At 46.2% G+C, this 16,888-nt stretch overlaps 1 protein-coding gene across 4 annotated transcripts in view; it reads left to right on the top strand.

Annotated features, from left to right (window-relative positions):
* TP63 (tumor protein p63) overlaps positions 1-16,888 on the top strand; it is a 237,211-nt gene that overhangs the window by 47,644 nt on the left and 172,679 nt on the right. For all 4 annotated transcript variants that reach the window (XM_007502469.3, XM_056807507.1, XM_007502470.3 and 1 more), the window contains exon 2: positions 16,703-16,831. In XM_007502469.3, the coding sequence (XP_007502531.1) occupies positions 16,703-16,831 (129 nt within the window). The remainder of the gene's footprint in view (positions 1-16,702; positions 16,832-16,888) is intronic.

The raw sequence follows: 16,888 nt of genomic DNA, 5'->3' as shown, positions 1-16,888 counted from the left end.
GTCCTGGGTCACTGCATTGCTGCTAGTAGAGAAGTCAGTTACATTCAATTGTGCTACAATGTATCCATTTCTGTGTACAATGTTGTCCTGGTTCTGCTCCTCTCACTCTGCATCACATGGAAGTTCTTCTAGTTCACATGGAATCCCTCCAGTTCATCATTCCTTTCAGCACAATAGTATTCCATCCCCATCAAATACCAGAATTTGTTCAAACATTCCCCAAACGAGGGATCTTTTGCCACCACAAAGAGCACAACAATAAATATTTTTGTACAAGTATTTTTCCTTATTTTGCTTTTGAGTTATAAACCCAGCAGTGCTATGGCTGGATCAAAGGGCAGACAGTCTTTTAGCGCCCTTTGGACATAGTTCCAAATTGCCCTCCAGAATGGTTGGATCCATTCACAACTCCACCAGCAATGCATTAATGCCCCAACTTTGGCACATCCCCTCCAATGTCCATTACTTTCCTTTGCTGTCATGTTAGCCAATCTGCTAGGTGTGAGGTGGTACCTTAGGGTTGTTTTGATGTGCATTTATCTAATTATAAGAGATTTAGAACACTTCTTCATGTGCTTATTTATGTCCCTTGACTAAAGAGGAGGTTTTAGAGGGAGTTGATCTAGCAGAGGAATCGTCCTTAATGCCCGTTCTGTGAAAGCATGAAAATTGGGTTAAATACTGTGCAACATTGCTCATACTGTCTTCTCAGAGATGTTCCTTTTTTGGATTCCTCAGAGTCACTGAACTTTTACTATGGCTCATGGGACAGGATCCTCAAGGTTAACCATCTAACTCTTTGTTTATCATCTTTTGGCCCCAAGCAGAAATATAGAGAGCTGACCCTGCCAATAGACAAAAAAAATAAAATCAGAGTTGTTTGAATCTTCCATCCTTGGTGATATTTAAAGAATCAAAGGATAGAATTTAACTCCATGAAGAAATATAGGATTTTTAATTGTTTGCTTATTTATTTTTACTATGTAAGAGAAATTTCCTATTTCCTTAATTTCCAAAAATGGAATTTTATTTTTTCACATTAGAGAAATGATAGAAATAGGTGTGTTTTTGTGCTGTAGGAGGAATTTAAATATGCTCAATAGTAAATCCTGGAATTTTTCTTCCTTTAAAATCCCCTAAATAATGTTATTCCAAGTCCTCTCCCAATATAAGACTATTCATGAACATGTTTCATCTTTGCCTTGATATGTTTTGATAAATACCTAAGTTGTGAGAACATTTCTCTTCCTTTCTTCCCATTTCCACTTCCATTTCCTCTCTTCCTTACTCTATCCTTTAACAGGACAGAGTACATAGATGAAATAATTTGTAAAGGTATTTAATAAAGAATTATCTTCTCTCACCAAAAATTTTATGGTAGAAGAATAGTCAATTTATAATTCTGATGCTTAAAAACAGAGACTTTAAAAAATTGTTTTAACATGTTATAAAACGAAACTTTTCACATAAATATTTTTTTCCCTCTAGGCCATTGACCCTAGAGAGAGAAAACATTCTCCTTCCTTTCCTATGGCAAAAATTAGAAACAAGATAATTACCGACTCTTCTGGCTTATAACCCCCAAAGGGAAGATTTCAGGAGGCACAGAGATGAGTTTGCATGACCTGGGGATGGGGACAAGAATGGATTTTCAGTTTAGAGTCATAGATCCCATCCCACCTCCACTCATGACTCACCTCAAGACCTTTGTCAACTCACTGAAACTGATTGCTTGTTTTCTCCATTCATGAGATGGGCATGCGTGACTGCTCTGTCTTAAGGAAGTAACGTGGGGTCCTAAGAGAAATTCCTGATGATGAGTTTCATCTGCTACCCAGTCACTGTGTGTAGCACTTTGCAGAAAACCCAGCACACTTTCTAAATGTTGTTTGATGAACTCAAGTCAATGGACAGCTCTGAGCCTCAGTTTACTCATCTATAAAATGGGAAAAATATCACTTTTACTGCATGTTTTCCCAGGTGCTTATAAAGTCATTGGAGGAAATGTTTTTCTGACCTTTGTAACTTTTAATTGTTGTGTGTGCCAAACTTACCCTCCTTCCATCATTTTCAATCAATTAAGAGCATTTATGAAATATTTGCTGTGTTCTAGGAATGGTGCCAAGCTCTGGGAAAAAAGAAAAAGAAAAAGAAAGTGAATACAGTCCTACCTTCATCCTTTCATCTCCAAAAGGGATGATAACACAAATATTATACTTATAAAAATAATAAATACAAAATTAGCATAATATAGTGTGATGGAACTAGTCAATGGGGCTGGGGAGGAACAGGGGAGAAAACTTCAGGAAAGTCTCCATGTAGAAGCTGGACCTGAATCTGAGTCTTGAAGGAAACCACACATTCCAGTACACAAAGGTCAAGTCTTTCAACTTACTGAGCTTAGCGTGGGCTATCGCCGAGGCAAAGGCCTGGAGATGGGAAATGGAGTATGTTGCATGTAGAATAGCAGGTCTGTCTTCATGGCTGGATTATACAGTTCATAGAAGATGGGAGGAGGAAGGAAACCAAGCATGTGTCCATAAGTGTTTTGATAGGCAGGACAGTCAGATTAGTACAGCAAATGTCTCCGTGAAATAGGTCTTCTCCGGCAGTCAGGAGTTCCAGGGCATAGTGGCACTTAGCACAGTTTCAAAATGAGAAGAGCCTTCCTACTCAAAGGGGCAACGTAGGGCATGGCTTGGGTTGGACTTTCAGCTAGACGAGGGCAGGGAAGAATCTGGGGGAAGAGAATGAACCCAAATACTTTCAGAGCTCCCCAGTTATTTCCATGAGCATTTCAGATGACAAGTTCTAAAGCCCTTCTGAAGTCATTTAGCTGCCTCCTTCCCCAGCTACTACAAAGTCCTTGGGCTACGATGATGAGTGAGAACAAAGGGCAGACATTGATGGGGGCTGTTTACATGGGCTCAGGATTTCCAAGATTTCAAAGTGTGACACCAGGCTGGAGGAGAGGAGGGAGATTGCGGAGAGGGAGGAGGTCCAACAGAGCCAGGGGAATTCCAGATGACAGTATGGCCCAATCTCTTGCTTGTCCCCTTCTGCCAAACTCCTCCTCCTTCTCCTCCCGCACAGCTGTGGGCTTCATTAAATAGTGATGCCCACAAATCACAGCAGTGTGCAAATGTAGAGCAGGGGGAATTCCAGTCTCCTTCACTTTGCCAAGTTCCTAGAGTTTTAACCGTGTACTCAAACTGCTCCCCCTCTCCTCCCCTCCCCAAACTATAAATATCTTCAATATATCGAGACTTTGATTTTCCCACATAATAGTATTTGTTCTCTTGGTTGGCTAAGATACCGCGAGAATATAAGGGAGGATGGCCTAGGAAAATGGGACCTTGGGCTAAGGGATTGCAGAGGGGAGGAGGAGGAGGAGGAGGGTTTGGATAGAGTCTAGTTCTTGGCTCTGCTGCCCCCCTGGGTGACTCAGGGCAACTTGCTTATCCCTCATAAAGCCTGCATTTTCCAGCTGTATCTGGTGTTAGCACTTCTCATCAATCCTGCTCACACGATGGCTATCCAGTGCCCACACAGGCAGAGGGCACTTAATTGTATTTGTCAAATAGAATCAAACTGAGGCTCGTGGCTGATAGACAAGGTGTCTGCTGCCTGGAGGGGAGGGGGGTAGAATCAGAATCTCCCTCAGAACTCATGAATGGAAGAGAACCTGACTGTGCTTTAAGCAAAAAGGACCATAGTGGCTAGACAGGAGCATGGGAAGGCTTATGGGACCCACTGCAAAGAAGGGTAGGGCAGGGCCAGGCTCATAATGAACCCAATGGCACATTCATGGCAAGGGAAAGAGCAATCAATCTGCCATTCTGGAGACATTGTGATGGTTTCACTGAAAAGATGGAGAATCTAAAAGCCTCCGGTCTTATGAAATTCTAACGCCTCCTCCACTTAAGAGAAATAAGGAAAATGTTACACACACACACACACACACACACACACACACACACACACACACACACACATACAGAGCTAGATGTGTGTGTGTGTGTGTGTGTGTGTGTGTGTACAGAGAGAGAGAGAGCACTCTTTTTTCAGTAACAAATTTATTGGGAAAAGAGATAGACAGATGACTGAACAAATAGATAAAAAGAGATGGATAGATAAATAGATATATCAATAGATAAAAAGAAAGAGGTGGATACATAGATAAATGGGTGGATAGATAAAAAGAGAGAGATAAATAGATTAAAAAGAGATGGATAGATAGATAGATGGATACATAGATAAAAAGAGAGATGAATAGATAGAGAGATGGATAGAGAGAGAAATGGATGGATAGATAGATAAATACATAGACATAGAGAAATGGATGGATAGATAGATTAATAGATCAATAGAGAGATAAAGACAAATGCCCAAAGCATATATAAGTATCCCTTCCACATCATGGGGTTTAGGGGTCCAGTGTCCCCATGATCTGGAAAATCCATGTAAAATTTTTCTGACTTTTGCAATCTTTCCACAAACTTTATCTTTTTACTTATTTTAACTTTAAAGGATAAATTGTGTCTTTATGGTAGTAAAAGATAAAAAATGTTGCCTTTACCCAATACTATACATATATTTCATGGACTTCTGAGCTTCTGGACTTTCTCTGTGGTGTCTGCTGTCCTTCCATGTCATCTGTGTCTTCTCCATAACCCTCCCCAAATTTCCACTTAATTTCTTATGCCAACTCAAGATAGATATATCAAAATCACAATGTGACAGAAATACTTGTATATTTGAATATGTGGGAATTATCGATACAATTATCCACACGTGTTTTCTTGTATTTACATCTGTTAATCCAAAGAGACAGGCTGTATGGTAAAATATAAAGGACAATAATTTTCAAAGTAAAAATACCTCCAACACCTATATGCAAAAGTGCAAGGTACATAGGTAATAATATTCAAGGTGAACTAGACCATCAAATAAGTACATATGGGTATTTGTGGATATGTATGGATATGCATCTATATACTATATGTTGACATACATGTGTGTTCATTCATTCATTTATGTATGTACACATATTATTTTAATTCTCTCTCTCTCTCACACACACACACACACTTCCCATCAGTCCTTAGATATAGTCCATTCCTTGGCAAGAATTTATCATTTCATTATCTGAAGCAAGTATTGGTCTAGAAATAAGAAATCCATTCTTCAAGATCGTCTCCTTAGCCCAATGTTCACTTCTCCAATACTCCATTGCATCCTGAACCCCCACTTTAAGTTGACAGCATTCATGAAAGCACCTCTTGTGCCTTTGCATTGTTAAGCATTTTCCCCAGGGTTTTATACTTCCTAGCAATCTTTTCTGGGTTCTTCCTGTTCATGTCATGTGTCTTCACATGGATAACCAGAAGTCGGTACTAATCATTAGGTCTGACAATTCTCATGAGGCTTTCTGTCTTGCCCCGGGTACACACACACACACCCTGGAAAGACAGCATGCCTCCTGGTTATTCCTATCTGGATGACAGGATGCTTTGTTACTTCTCATTACGGTGTCATCAACCACCAAAACTCATTCTTTTTCTCAGTAGCAATATTTGATGTCTTCTCTTTGACCTCACTTATGGATTCTTGTTACCAACCCATGCAACATGGCAGCCAGCTTTCTTCCTAAAGGTCTAGCACCATCTCCAAGAAGCAAAAGTGTCCTATCACTTAGTTTAGCCGCAAGGATACCATGTTCCTTCATCCTGTCCTTCTCTGTCACATTCTTCCACCCTACAACTTCCTGACACAGGCTAGATATTCTGCTCTTCTCCATTGAAAGTTTTTCCTCATTATTTTACTCTTAAAGCAGAGTTTCTGTTCTTTCTAAGAATGGCAGAGTTTCTTCTACTCCTTTCACTTACTCCTGGAGGGATAAGAAGATTTACACCTTCCATATGTAGTATTTACTTGGCACTGGAAGAAACAAACCCAGATTAGACTCTATAGATCAGAGACCAGGGAGAGTGAGCCTCAGTGCTCTCTGACAAACTCCTTGATACAACTCCAGAAGCAGACAAGATGGTGGATGGATGATATTCTCCTTTTCAGTCTGTTTTTGATTCCCCCTTTAATGTTTCTACTTTGAGCTTTATTCATTCCATGTCACTTGGACACAGGCAACATTTGCTATGCTGATGGAAAATAAAGGATTCTCTAATTTTAATTGGAACCAAGTGTAAGAGAAGTCTGTCAATGGCAGATATTCCAAAGCAATGTAACACTTCAACAAAGTGGAGAGAGAACTATCCAATAGAGACAGGAACATTAAGAAATTACATTCTGTAGTTCTGGGGGGTGAAGGACAATGATTCTTTTGGGGTAGGGTTTATTTGTGAAATTTTGCAGGCTTTTTGGAGTTCTATAATTGAAGGATGGCAATTTGTCCTCCAAACAAGCAAGTCTTCCTTGCTATTCTTTGTATGATCTGTCTGGATCAATATGTTCATGTTCCCTAAAGAGCATCCTGCCGCAATTTCTGGTGGTGACGACCTGATCCTAAGTTGTCGTCATTCTTCCTCCCTTTACTAAAAGCAAATTGGAATGATTAAATCATTTAGGAAAAATAAATTCAGGTTGGAATCCATTGAAATACAGCAGAGGAGACCTTAATAGTTCCATCAAGTTAGTCATTAACAACCACAGAATTAAGTTCCTCATTACAAGTAATGGGATGTTTCCTAGTTTGGTTCACCTGACAAACATTTTTCTTCAAATTCTGTTTCTATAGAATGGCATTGAGCCATCCGATGAATGTGACTATTTGACAGTTTGCATTTCTTTGTCCCTACCGAGGAGGAACATGAGGGCATTGGTTTCGAAATAGAAGGGATCTGAGAGGCCATCTGGTCCAATCTCCTCATTTTATAGATGAGAAGGGAAGTGACTTACTTGCCTAAGGTCACACTGATTGTAGCTGTAGTGTTAAGTTGGGTCCTGTGGACCCATAAGAGGCAGAAGAAAGAGTTCCCTTAAGAGCTGCCCTCCTACATTTCTCCAATCCAATAAACCTTTATTGAGGACCTAGTTTGAGTCTGATGCTATGCAAGATACAAAGAAAACATGAAAAATTGACCCTTCCTTCAAGGGGATTTTATTTAAGTACTTTCTGGAAGGGTAAGCATATACTTCATCACCTGAGGAAGGGATCAGGCAAATATTTTGTAGGAGGCACCCGCGGGTTGATTGTGGAAGGCAGCTGAGAACTGTAAAAGGCAGAAATGAGAAGCACATTCACAGCATGCAGGAGCAGCCTTTGCATAGGTTGGAATGTAAGAGATGAAATGTGGATGTACATGGAACAGCCACTGAAGTCATGTCTGAAATATGTGACTGGGGATTAATATGAAATAACCCAGGAAGAGAGATGGCTATCAGAATGGAAAGGGATGGAAATACCAACCTGAGTTCACTTTTTTTTAATTCTCTGTGGTACTCTTAATGGTTAGGGTTAGGGTTAGGGTTAGGGTTAGTCCTCGTAGCTCTCCAGCTAGCCTGCCCTTGAGGATAGAGACTGTGACTTAATCAACTTACCCTATAATCCCCAGCAAAGCATCTAGAATAGAACAGTACATATGCTACCTAAAATATAACAGGTAGTCATTAAATACCAGTCCATTTACTGGATAGCATCTTTACTAAGAGGTTTATTCTGTTCTCCAAGTTATACATGTCTAAAATCTGGGACTTCACATTCAGTAAAACTGCCAAATCTGAAATGTTTTCTATTGAGTTTAAATCAGATGAAGAATGTTGATACACTCTTTCTCCTGTCCTCTCTCCCTCCCTCCCTCCTTTCCTTCCTTCTTTCCTTTCTTCTTCTCTCCCTCTGTCCCTCCCTTGCTCCTTCCCTCCTTCCTTTTTCTTTCCTTCCTTTCTTCTCTCCTTCCTTCCTTCTTTCCTTCCTACCTTTTTGTTTAATTGAATAGAGATCAGTCAACAGAATTAGCATTAAAATATTAGAAAACACTAAACACAGTGCAACTGTTACAAGAAAACAATAGATAGCACACTAGCCAGGGAGAAAGGAAGAACTAAGTTCAAAATCCTGTACTTAACAATTACTAGCTGTGTGGCATTGGGCAAGCATTTAACCTATTTTAGCCTCAGTTTCCTTATCTTTAAAATGGGGATAATAGCAACACCCACCTCAGAGATTTTTTATGAACATCAAATGAGATAATACTTGTAAAGCATTTTGCAAACATTAAAGTACTCCATAAATACAGGCAATTATTATGATAAATGCAAGACTAGAATTAGCAAAGAGCTTCTTATAGAATAAAAAGCAGAGAGTTTTTCATTTCAAATGAAGGGGGATAAGAAAAAAATGAAGAGAGACAGTGAAAAGCACAGAGGAGAGCCATATTTTTGTATACATTCTTTCATGTCAGCAGTTTCTGCAATGTGATGCATAGAAATGAATAGACTGACTGAAAAGAATGTCTGTCAATTGCCCAGGATTGCTGAGAAGAATGGAACCTGCTAACTATTCGGTGATTTTAAAATTCATAAGTCTCTCCAATGTTTACTTCAGAAGAGGACATGCTTTTCAGTTAAACAATGCCATTGAGGACATAATGAAATGGGCGATATTTTAAAACACACTTCAAAGTCCTTGGGTAAAGATTGATTGGGGTTTTTTTTCCCTTTCAATGTGAATTTGTGAAGGTAGGAGCTTGAGCAATCCCAAAAAGAAGGCTTGTTGGCATTCCCACATTGGGAAAGCTTCCCATTGTTACTCTACAGGGGAATATAGAAGTAAAGTGAAGAAAGAGAGCTCACCTCCAAGCATCCAGACATTGGGAGCCCAGCCTTCAAGTCTCCATCAGTATACAGGTTACTGGACTTAAGTCAATCAGCTAGCATGTGGAAACGTGTGTGTGATAGAAACTGTGTGAAGCTGTAGGAGTACAGAGAAGAGAGAGAGAAGAGAAGAGAAGAGAAGAGAAGAGAAGAGAAGAGAAGAGAAGAGAAGAGAAGAGAAGAGAAGAGGAGAGAAGAGGAGAGGAGAGGAGAGGAGAGGAGAGGAGAGGAGAGGAGAGGAGAGGAGAGGAGAGGAGAGGAGAGGAGAGGAGAGGAGAGGAGAGGGGAGGAGAGGGAGGAGAGGAGAGGAGAGGAGAGGAGAGGAGAGGAGAGGAGAGGAGAGGAGAGGAGAGGAGAGGAGAGGAGAGGAGAGGAGAGGAGAGGAGAGGAGAGGAGAGGTGAGGAGAGGAGAGGAGAGGAGAGGAGAGGAGAGGAGAGGAGAGGAGAGGAGAGGAGAGGAGAGGAGAGGAGAGGAGAGGAGAGGAGAGGAGAGGAGAGGGGAGGAGAGGAGAGGGGAGGAGAGGGGAGGAGAGGAGAGGGGAGGAGAGGGGAGGAGAGAAAAGTTCTTGTTCTCAAGGAGCTCTAAGACTAATATCTTGAGCATTGGTTCCCCAGCATTTGGAACAAGCCTATGGGCTCCAGGAGGGTGAGGGTTGTGGGGCATCAAAAGTGGGGGCATGTCTTTGGGGAAGAGTTTGACAGAAAGTCAGAGTCGCTCAAAGCAAAGGGACATGTCTTTGTAGACTGCCAAAGTTGGTCAGAAAATCAGGACCTGACAGGATCAGGAAGGGAGAGAGAAATTTTGAGCTATGGATGAAAGCAGAGAATCAAGAAGAAAGGAAATAAAAGAGTCCAAGAAAGCAGGACCAAGCAGTCTCAAAAAGCTGGCTCCAATTTCATCTATGAGTTAGAAAGCTCTGGAGATGTTTAACCAAGAGAGCCTACTGTATTTTGTGGAAGGTCATGAAAACACTGGGTGTGATTTGTCTCATTTTACCTTGGATGCAGCTCTAGTAGAACTGAAACTGGTCAGGAATGTCTCTTGAGATATTAGTTTTCTGCTACTGTCTCTTTAATAGAGACAGTTTAAAGGCAAAAACATTATACTATAATTCATAGGAAGCTTGGGGAACACAATCTCTGGTGATCAGGTTCCAAATATATATTCTGAGACTGATCAACTCAAGCTTTTCTCCTGAAATTAGTCTCTTGGCTACTCAGTCCTTGTCTCATTCACTCAAAAAAATATTGATTGAACCCCTACTGTGTGAAAATAGACAACATTCCTCAAGATAACAGAACCTTCTTCTTTCCACTCCTATCATGACCAAAGGGGAGTAAAGGACCACGGTGGAGAGGAATGAAAGAATTGTAGTTTTTAAAGCATCTAATAGCTCTGGGACTCCAACTTCCTTCCCAGGGCAATCTGAGGACAGTTGAGGCCTCAGGCCTTGGGTTTCTCAAACATTCTGTGTTGATTCCAAGTTTCTATCTCCATTCTACCACAAACTTCTCTCCCTGCAGTGCTGTGGGGCCCTGATTAGCTGACGCCTTGATGGATTCCCTTGCTCCATTTAACTAGGTTTCTCTCCCTCCAGACAAAACAACACCCATTTCTAAGAATAACAGAATGTCAGAGAGGAAAAAGACTGTGGAAGTCATCTGGTCACCTTGTTTCTAAAAGATGAGGAAAGAGATGGGAGTTTGGTAAAGTGGTAAAATGCCCACATGTTAAAAAAAAATGAAACGATCAGAAAGACCAAGAACTGCTTTTCAGGCGCTGAAGAAAGCATCAAAGGATCTCAACAAGCTGTTCCTAACACAACCAACCAAACAACCAAACAAACAACTCTCAGGGACCATGTGGAAGATCGCTGCCAGTGACTCCAATAAGAGGAATTGATGCTCAGAAAGCTTGTGCATTTCAGCTTCCAAACCAGGAAACTGCCAGGGATGTCCATAATGGGCAAATGGCTGGAAAAGCTATGAGAAAGTGGGGATCCTACATAGACATACATACATACATACAAGGGAGAGACAGAGACAGAGAGAGAGTCAATTGAGGGGAAAGCTCTGAATTTGGTTCAGCCATCATGGGAGGAACATGGATTTCTCTAAGAAAAGTCCCCTAAGAATTCATATGCTTTGACTGAGCAATTCCATTGTTGGGCACGTACCTCACGAAGGTCAAAGGCAGACGTGCCCTCGATGCATGAACATACACATAGCAGGACTTTGTTGTAGTTACCCAAAAAAGAACACAGGAAGCAAAGGAAGAGCCCGCCCCTTGAAGGCTGGCTGCCCACCCTGGAATGTGAATGTAAGCAGTACGGCATCATAAGCTATGATGAATAAGAAGAGTCTGAGAAATATGGGAAGATTTACATGAACTGATGCAAAGTAGACACAAACATATCAATACGGATTGTGACCGAACGAATGCAAATGAAAAGGAAAACTAAGGTGAGCCCTCTACAGATGTACTAACCGATATTGGGACCATAGAAAAGCCAAGGAGTGTGGCTCTCCTCTCTCCTGCGTGACCCAGGCAACTGTGGGTTCAGAGATTCTCTCTGACTCACAGAATGGTTGCCTATAGGTTGGTTTTGCTTATAAAGAAAAGTTGAAAAGCAGAGGGGAAAGGCTACAAAAGGCTGTGAGTATGACTTTTTTTTTTTTAAAGCATCAATAAAATGGCCATTAGAAGGGAAAAGGAAAGATGATGTCATCATTTTTAACTGATCTTTTTAAAACATTTATTGAGAACATTTTCCCATGGTGACATGATTCATGACTTTTTCCCACCCCTCTTGGCTCCCCCCTTCCCAGAGCTGACAAACAATTCTACTGGGCTTTACATATAGCCTTGTTCAAACTTCTTTGCGTTATTCATATTTTCACACATGTGAAGTCATCCATCAGCACACACATGAACACTCACACATGTATGTACATGCTGCATATAAATAATGAGCTGGGTCCAGAAGTGCCTGGAGGTCTTTCCTGAGATGGGACAGTACCGTGTTCTTTTAGGGATCCCAAGCTTTGCCCTAAAACTGAGGACCATGTATTTGAATGAATGAATGAATGAATGCCCATTTCTTAAGGACTTGCTATGGGCCAGATGTGGTGAGAAGCTCTGGGGATAGAAAAGTCCCTTAAAGGCCTTGCCCAGCCCTTCCCAGTCCTTTGCCTGAGTTGAATCCACAATATTGATTCTACAATGGAAGATACAGGTGGGGGGGGGGGGGCACATGTGGACTCAGTTTAGTGGGAAGAGACAATAGGTACAATCAGGGAAGCAGAGGGAGGCAGGCAGAGAAGGGAGGGCAGCACCTCATGGAAGGGGGCTTCTGAGCAGTCTAGACTCTAACTTGTGAGCAGAACCCTTGGACAGTAGAGGCTGGATTTGAGTTGGAGTCAAGTGAGATGGGACAAGGGGAGTGTTTGCTGCTCTGGTAGGAAGCATCAGCCGTTGGGGATACGGTATGTCTGCACAGGAGAGCCAGTCCTGCCTTCAGGGCAGCAAGAGGCTCTGGGGAGCTCTGCCAGCTCCCATCATTAGTCCTGATGAGGGTAATGATGATAATGACCTCTAATGGCTTCACCTGAAACTCCAGCAAGCACCCAGTCTGGCTCTGCCCCCACTGGAGAAGGGCTTCCCAGCATGGCTCAGGTCAGCCCCATCGTCCATCTGGGGGAGACCTCCAGTGGTCCCCCAGGGGTCGGCTCCAGACGGGCCAGAGCCATTCTCTCCATGTGGGCTCCCTCCAGGGCTTCTCTGTTTTCTTGGGCCATCTGAGGAGGCTTCAGAGGCCCTCCAGGAGGCCCCTCTGGGACAGTGTCTGGAGAAGAGTTGGAAGGACCTTCCAAAATGAGAACGTCCCCTCTTGTAGGAACGACATCCTGGACACAATGCCATCATGGCCAGCTTCATGAGGCCCTGGAAAAGGAGGGAGGAAGGGAGAAAGGAAGGAAGGAAGGAAGGAAGGAAGGAAGGAAGGAAGGAAGGAAGGAAGGAAGGAAGGAAGGAAGGAAGGAAGGAAGGAAGGAAGGAAGGAAGGAAGGAAGGAAGGAAGGAAGGAAGGAAGGAAGGAAGGAAGGAAGGAAGGGAGGGAGGGAGGAAGGAAGGAGGGAAGGAGGGAAGGGAGGGAGGGAGGGAGGAAGGAAGGAAGGAAGGAAGGGAAAGAATGGAGGGAAGGAAAGAAAAAAGAAAGAATCAAGAGGAGAGGATGCAGTCAGGGGGTGAAGAGCTTGGCCTAGAGACAGGATTCTGGTCCTGGGTTCAAATCTGTCCTCAGACACTTCCTAGCTGTGTCAGCCTCAGACCCTTCCCCCCCATTGTCTACCCTTTATCATTCTGCCTTGGAACCCACATACAGCAGTGCTTCTACCCAAGCACACGTCACTCATTCAGGTCTCGCTAAAAATCTGAAACCATGAAAAAGATCCCTCTGGAGGACTTCTATGCAGGCCTTCCTCAGCCCAGTGAGTGCCCTGATGGGGGGGTGGGGGGCTTTGGATGGGGGACACCTGAGGTGAGTCAGGCCTTCCTGCCCCTCCCCAGCCCAGTGACTGATCTCCCACCATTGGCTTCCTCTGAAAGCTGGCGGAGTCCAGAGATGCTGGACTTGGTGCTCTCTTGTTAGGTGGGCCGGTGCTGGGGAGAGTGGCTGATGGCCCACTAGACATCAAAGTACAAAGTGCAGCCCACAAAGCAGAGGCAGAGAGAGAGCCAGAACTGGGCACTGAATCCCCTGCAGAATCCAGCCTGGACACCTGGGTCTTCCAGCCACTGTGTGACTCTGTGTCCATCACTTCCTCTCTCTGGGCCTCAGTCTTCCATCAGTGATTCTGTGGGACTCTGCACCCATTGCTTCCTCTCTCTGGGCCTCAGTCTACTCACTTGTCAATGGAGAAGTTGGTTTCTCTTGCTAAACCTCTGAGATTCTACATTGGGTGGATCTGCTTGCTTGGGCTTGGGGAGCCGAATTGCACATTGAGGTAACAGGCTAGGGGAGGCCCGATTTTCCAGAGCACCTTCCAGAGGAATAAATGAGGTGGGCTTGGTTTTATCTTTGGCCCTGCTGGCTCAGTCCCTTCCGCCAAACGTGCCCACGAGCCTGGCACAGCTGAGTTTTAAGATCAGAATTAGAGCAGAAGCCACTTGTGCAGAACACAAGAAGGGCCCCGACGTCATCAGAGGCAGCCCCCTCCTTTTACAGATGGAGAAACTGAGGCACGGCGCTCTTCCCTCAGTCACGGGGTGCAGCTCCCTGAGCCCCCGCTAGAAAGGCTGCCCTCTTCCGCCTGGCTCTGGAGCTCCTGCTGCCCTCCTTCAGCTCCGCTCCTGAGAGGCCCGGCTGGACCACGATCCCCGCCCCCCGCCCCAAGCCGGGCCATTGCCCTAGGCTGATGGCTGGAGGGGCCCAGCCTGGGGTCGGCTTGCCTTGGGGAAGGTGGGACCGGCTGCGCCCAGTCCCCCGGCAGGGCCGCCCCCTCGGGGTCGCTTCACGGGCTGAGCCAGGAGGCTGGTCCGAGGGGAGGGCAGGTGCGGCTCCGGATCGGGGCTGGGAGGCCGCAGGTGCTGCCAGTTCAGCGGCGGAGGCGGAGCAGAAGGGGAAGGAGCTGCTGCGGCCGGCCGGGGCGCCCCGTGAGTGCCCGGCATTGGGCCTCTCAGCCAAGGTGAGTGCAGAGTGCCGGCGAAGGGGCCACAGCTGGGCCAGAGGGAGGAAAGAGGGCCAGAGCCCGCGGGCCGGGCCGGGGCACCGCGAAGGACAGGGTGGGGCTGGGGCCCGTCGAAGCAGGCGTTGTGTCGGCGCGGACCTGTAACCAATGTGATGGCTCACAGTCGCTGCATCGGGGAGGCAGGAGCACGTGGGAAAACCCATTTCCCAGAAAAGGAGACTGAGGCTTGGGAAGAGTCAGCCGGGGAAAGCGGGACGGCCGGGTGGCCCTCTGGCCTTCTCACACGGGGGGTCATGAACGGGCAAAGCCTGGACTCCTGCTTGGGATGAGCTGAGTCCTGGGGGGGTGGGGGGAGGGGGCGAGAGGGCCGGAGCAGTGCCTCAGCTGCCTGACTAGCTGTGATCAGGCCCTCCGGCAGTCCGCTCATCCATCAAGTGGGGCCCAGCGTCCCTGGAGCTGCTCCTCTGGGGGCCGTCCTAGGCCTCGGGGGAGAGGCTGCTTGTGAAGGTCTTGAGAACAGTGAAACCCTCTTGATGGAGGACTCGCCATTGTCCGGCAGGTCCAGGGCTGGGTTCTTAGCAGGAGTTGGAGATGGGGGGGGGGGGTGTCTGCTCTTTGTCCCGTTCTAGACTCTGCCCGGAACCCAGACAAGGCGGGGTTCCAAGCTCTGAGACCTGGGGCTGCGGGGCAGAGAACATCCCGGAGACGGGCAATGGAGAGCCGGAAGGGGCCGCAGAGGCCTTCCGAGAGTCGGGCCCTCTCCCATTCCGAGGTGCTGAGCGGCCCACAGGAGGAGTTTCATGGCTCCGGCCAGAAGCTCGGGTCCAGGGCCTCCCCGGCCTCAGGCTCCAAAGGGAGAAGCTGCAGAGCCTCCCCTTGGACCCAAGGTGACTCCCTTAGCATGGATTCTGCCTCTGCCGGACTTTCCCATCCCAGAGGAAGGCAGGAAGCCAAGCCTGGTCTTCCCCCACCAGATCATCCCCAAAGGTCAGACCGGCTGAGGTTTCCCCCTCTAGAGCAGCCTCCCCTCCGGAGAACTTCTGTTCCTCCCCCCTCCCCACCCAGAAGGTCTCCTGTTCCAGCTCCAGCCCTACATGGATCCCGCCCTGCGTTGCTGTGGGTGTCTCTGAGGAAACAGACCCACCCGGGTGGGCTTGTTGGCCCCAAATTGGCCTGGAACCTGGGAAGCAGGTTTGGCCTCCAGACTTTGTGGAACCACCAGGAGGGGAGGTCCAGGCTCCTCTCTGCGCCTCCGGGTCCTTCCCTGGGGATGGGAAATGGCCCACCTAGTCCAGAGCTTCCTGGGGGAGGCAGCACTGGAGCACCTCCCAATGGCGGCCATAGCAGACATGGCCAAGGTGGTGATGGGGGAGCTCATTCCAGACTAGGAGGAGGAAATGGAACTGCACTAAAGGGAAGGGCAGGAAAAAGGCTGGAAAAGAGCATAGGAGAGAAGAGAGAACATGCAATCTGAAGAGCAAGAAAGGTTGCCCCAGGGGAGGGGCCCCAGAGGCAGTGGGGAAAGGGGAAGAGTCTCCAGCAGGAACAAAGATCTAGCAGCGAGGTGTGGGGAAGGGAAAGCACTGGATTCAATGTTTAGTCCTGGCTAATGGTAGAGGCAAGAGAGCCCTGGGGGATGGAGGGGGAGAGGGAGGTTGAGGCAGATTCTCCCGGCCCCTTTCAAGTATTGCACAAGCCCGGGACTTAATAGGTGTTTGTCTAATTGAATTTATGACGATAGCAGCAATGGTGGAACGTGTCACTAACACGACATCGGTCAGCTCCTGGCACGGGCCATCGAGGGACATCGGATGGGCGGGATCCCCTGGGCGGCATTGTAGACAGGATCCTTGTTCAGGGAACCTACTAGTTCCTTCCAGCTTTCTGCTTCTGTCATGCTTTATCTTTGTCCATTGGTTTCACCAGCATATACAGCCTCTTGTCCTAGTCTTAGTAACTTCTGGTCCTGAAGACCTTCTGGGACCCCTGAGGAGCCAAGTGATGGCTCCCCCAACGTGTCCAAGGTAGAAGGGGAGGCTGGGGCTCCTTGCCTCCAAGGGCCGCCCCTTCCCCTGACCAGTTCAATGTTTTTCATCATGAGCCAGTTGTACTTTGCAAAGTCTGATCTGCATTCAGTCTCGCGACACTCGGGTGTAACCCTCCTTGGCTTTGGTTTCTCTTGAAGGTTTGTGGACACGCCTGCCCATTTCTCCTGGAAAGAGAGTTACTACAGGTCCACCATGTCCCAGAGTTCACAGACGAGCGAATTCCTCAGTCCGGGGGTCTTCCAGCACATTTGGGACTTCCTGGATCAGTAAGTACTAGAGAAATAAGACAAAACATGGGTCAGACCCCCGACAGGGCCCCAAAT

The sequence above is a fragment of the Monodelphis domestica genome, chromosome 8 (genome assembly GCF_027887165.1).
Source record: "Monodelphis domestica isolate mMonDom1 chromosome 8, mMonDom1.pri, whole genome shotgun sequence".
In the NCBI taxonomy this organism is placed as follows: Eukaryota; Metazoa; Chordata; class Mammalia; order Didelphimorphia; family Didelphidae; genus Monodelphis; species Monodelphis domestica.
The sequence above is the reverse complement of the archived record's forward strand: the minus strand, read 5'-3'. Positions and strand labels throughout refer to the sequence as shown.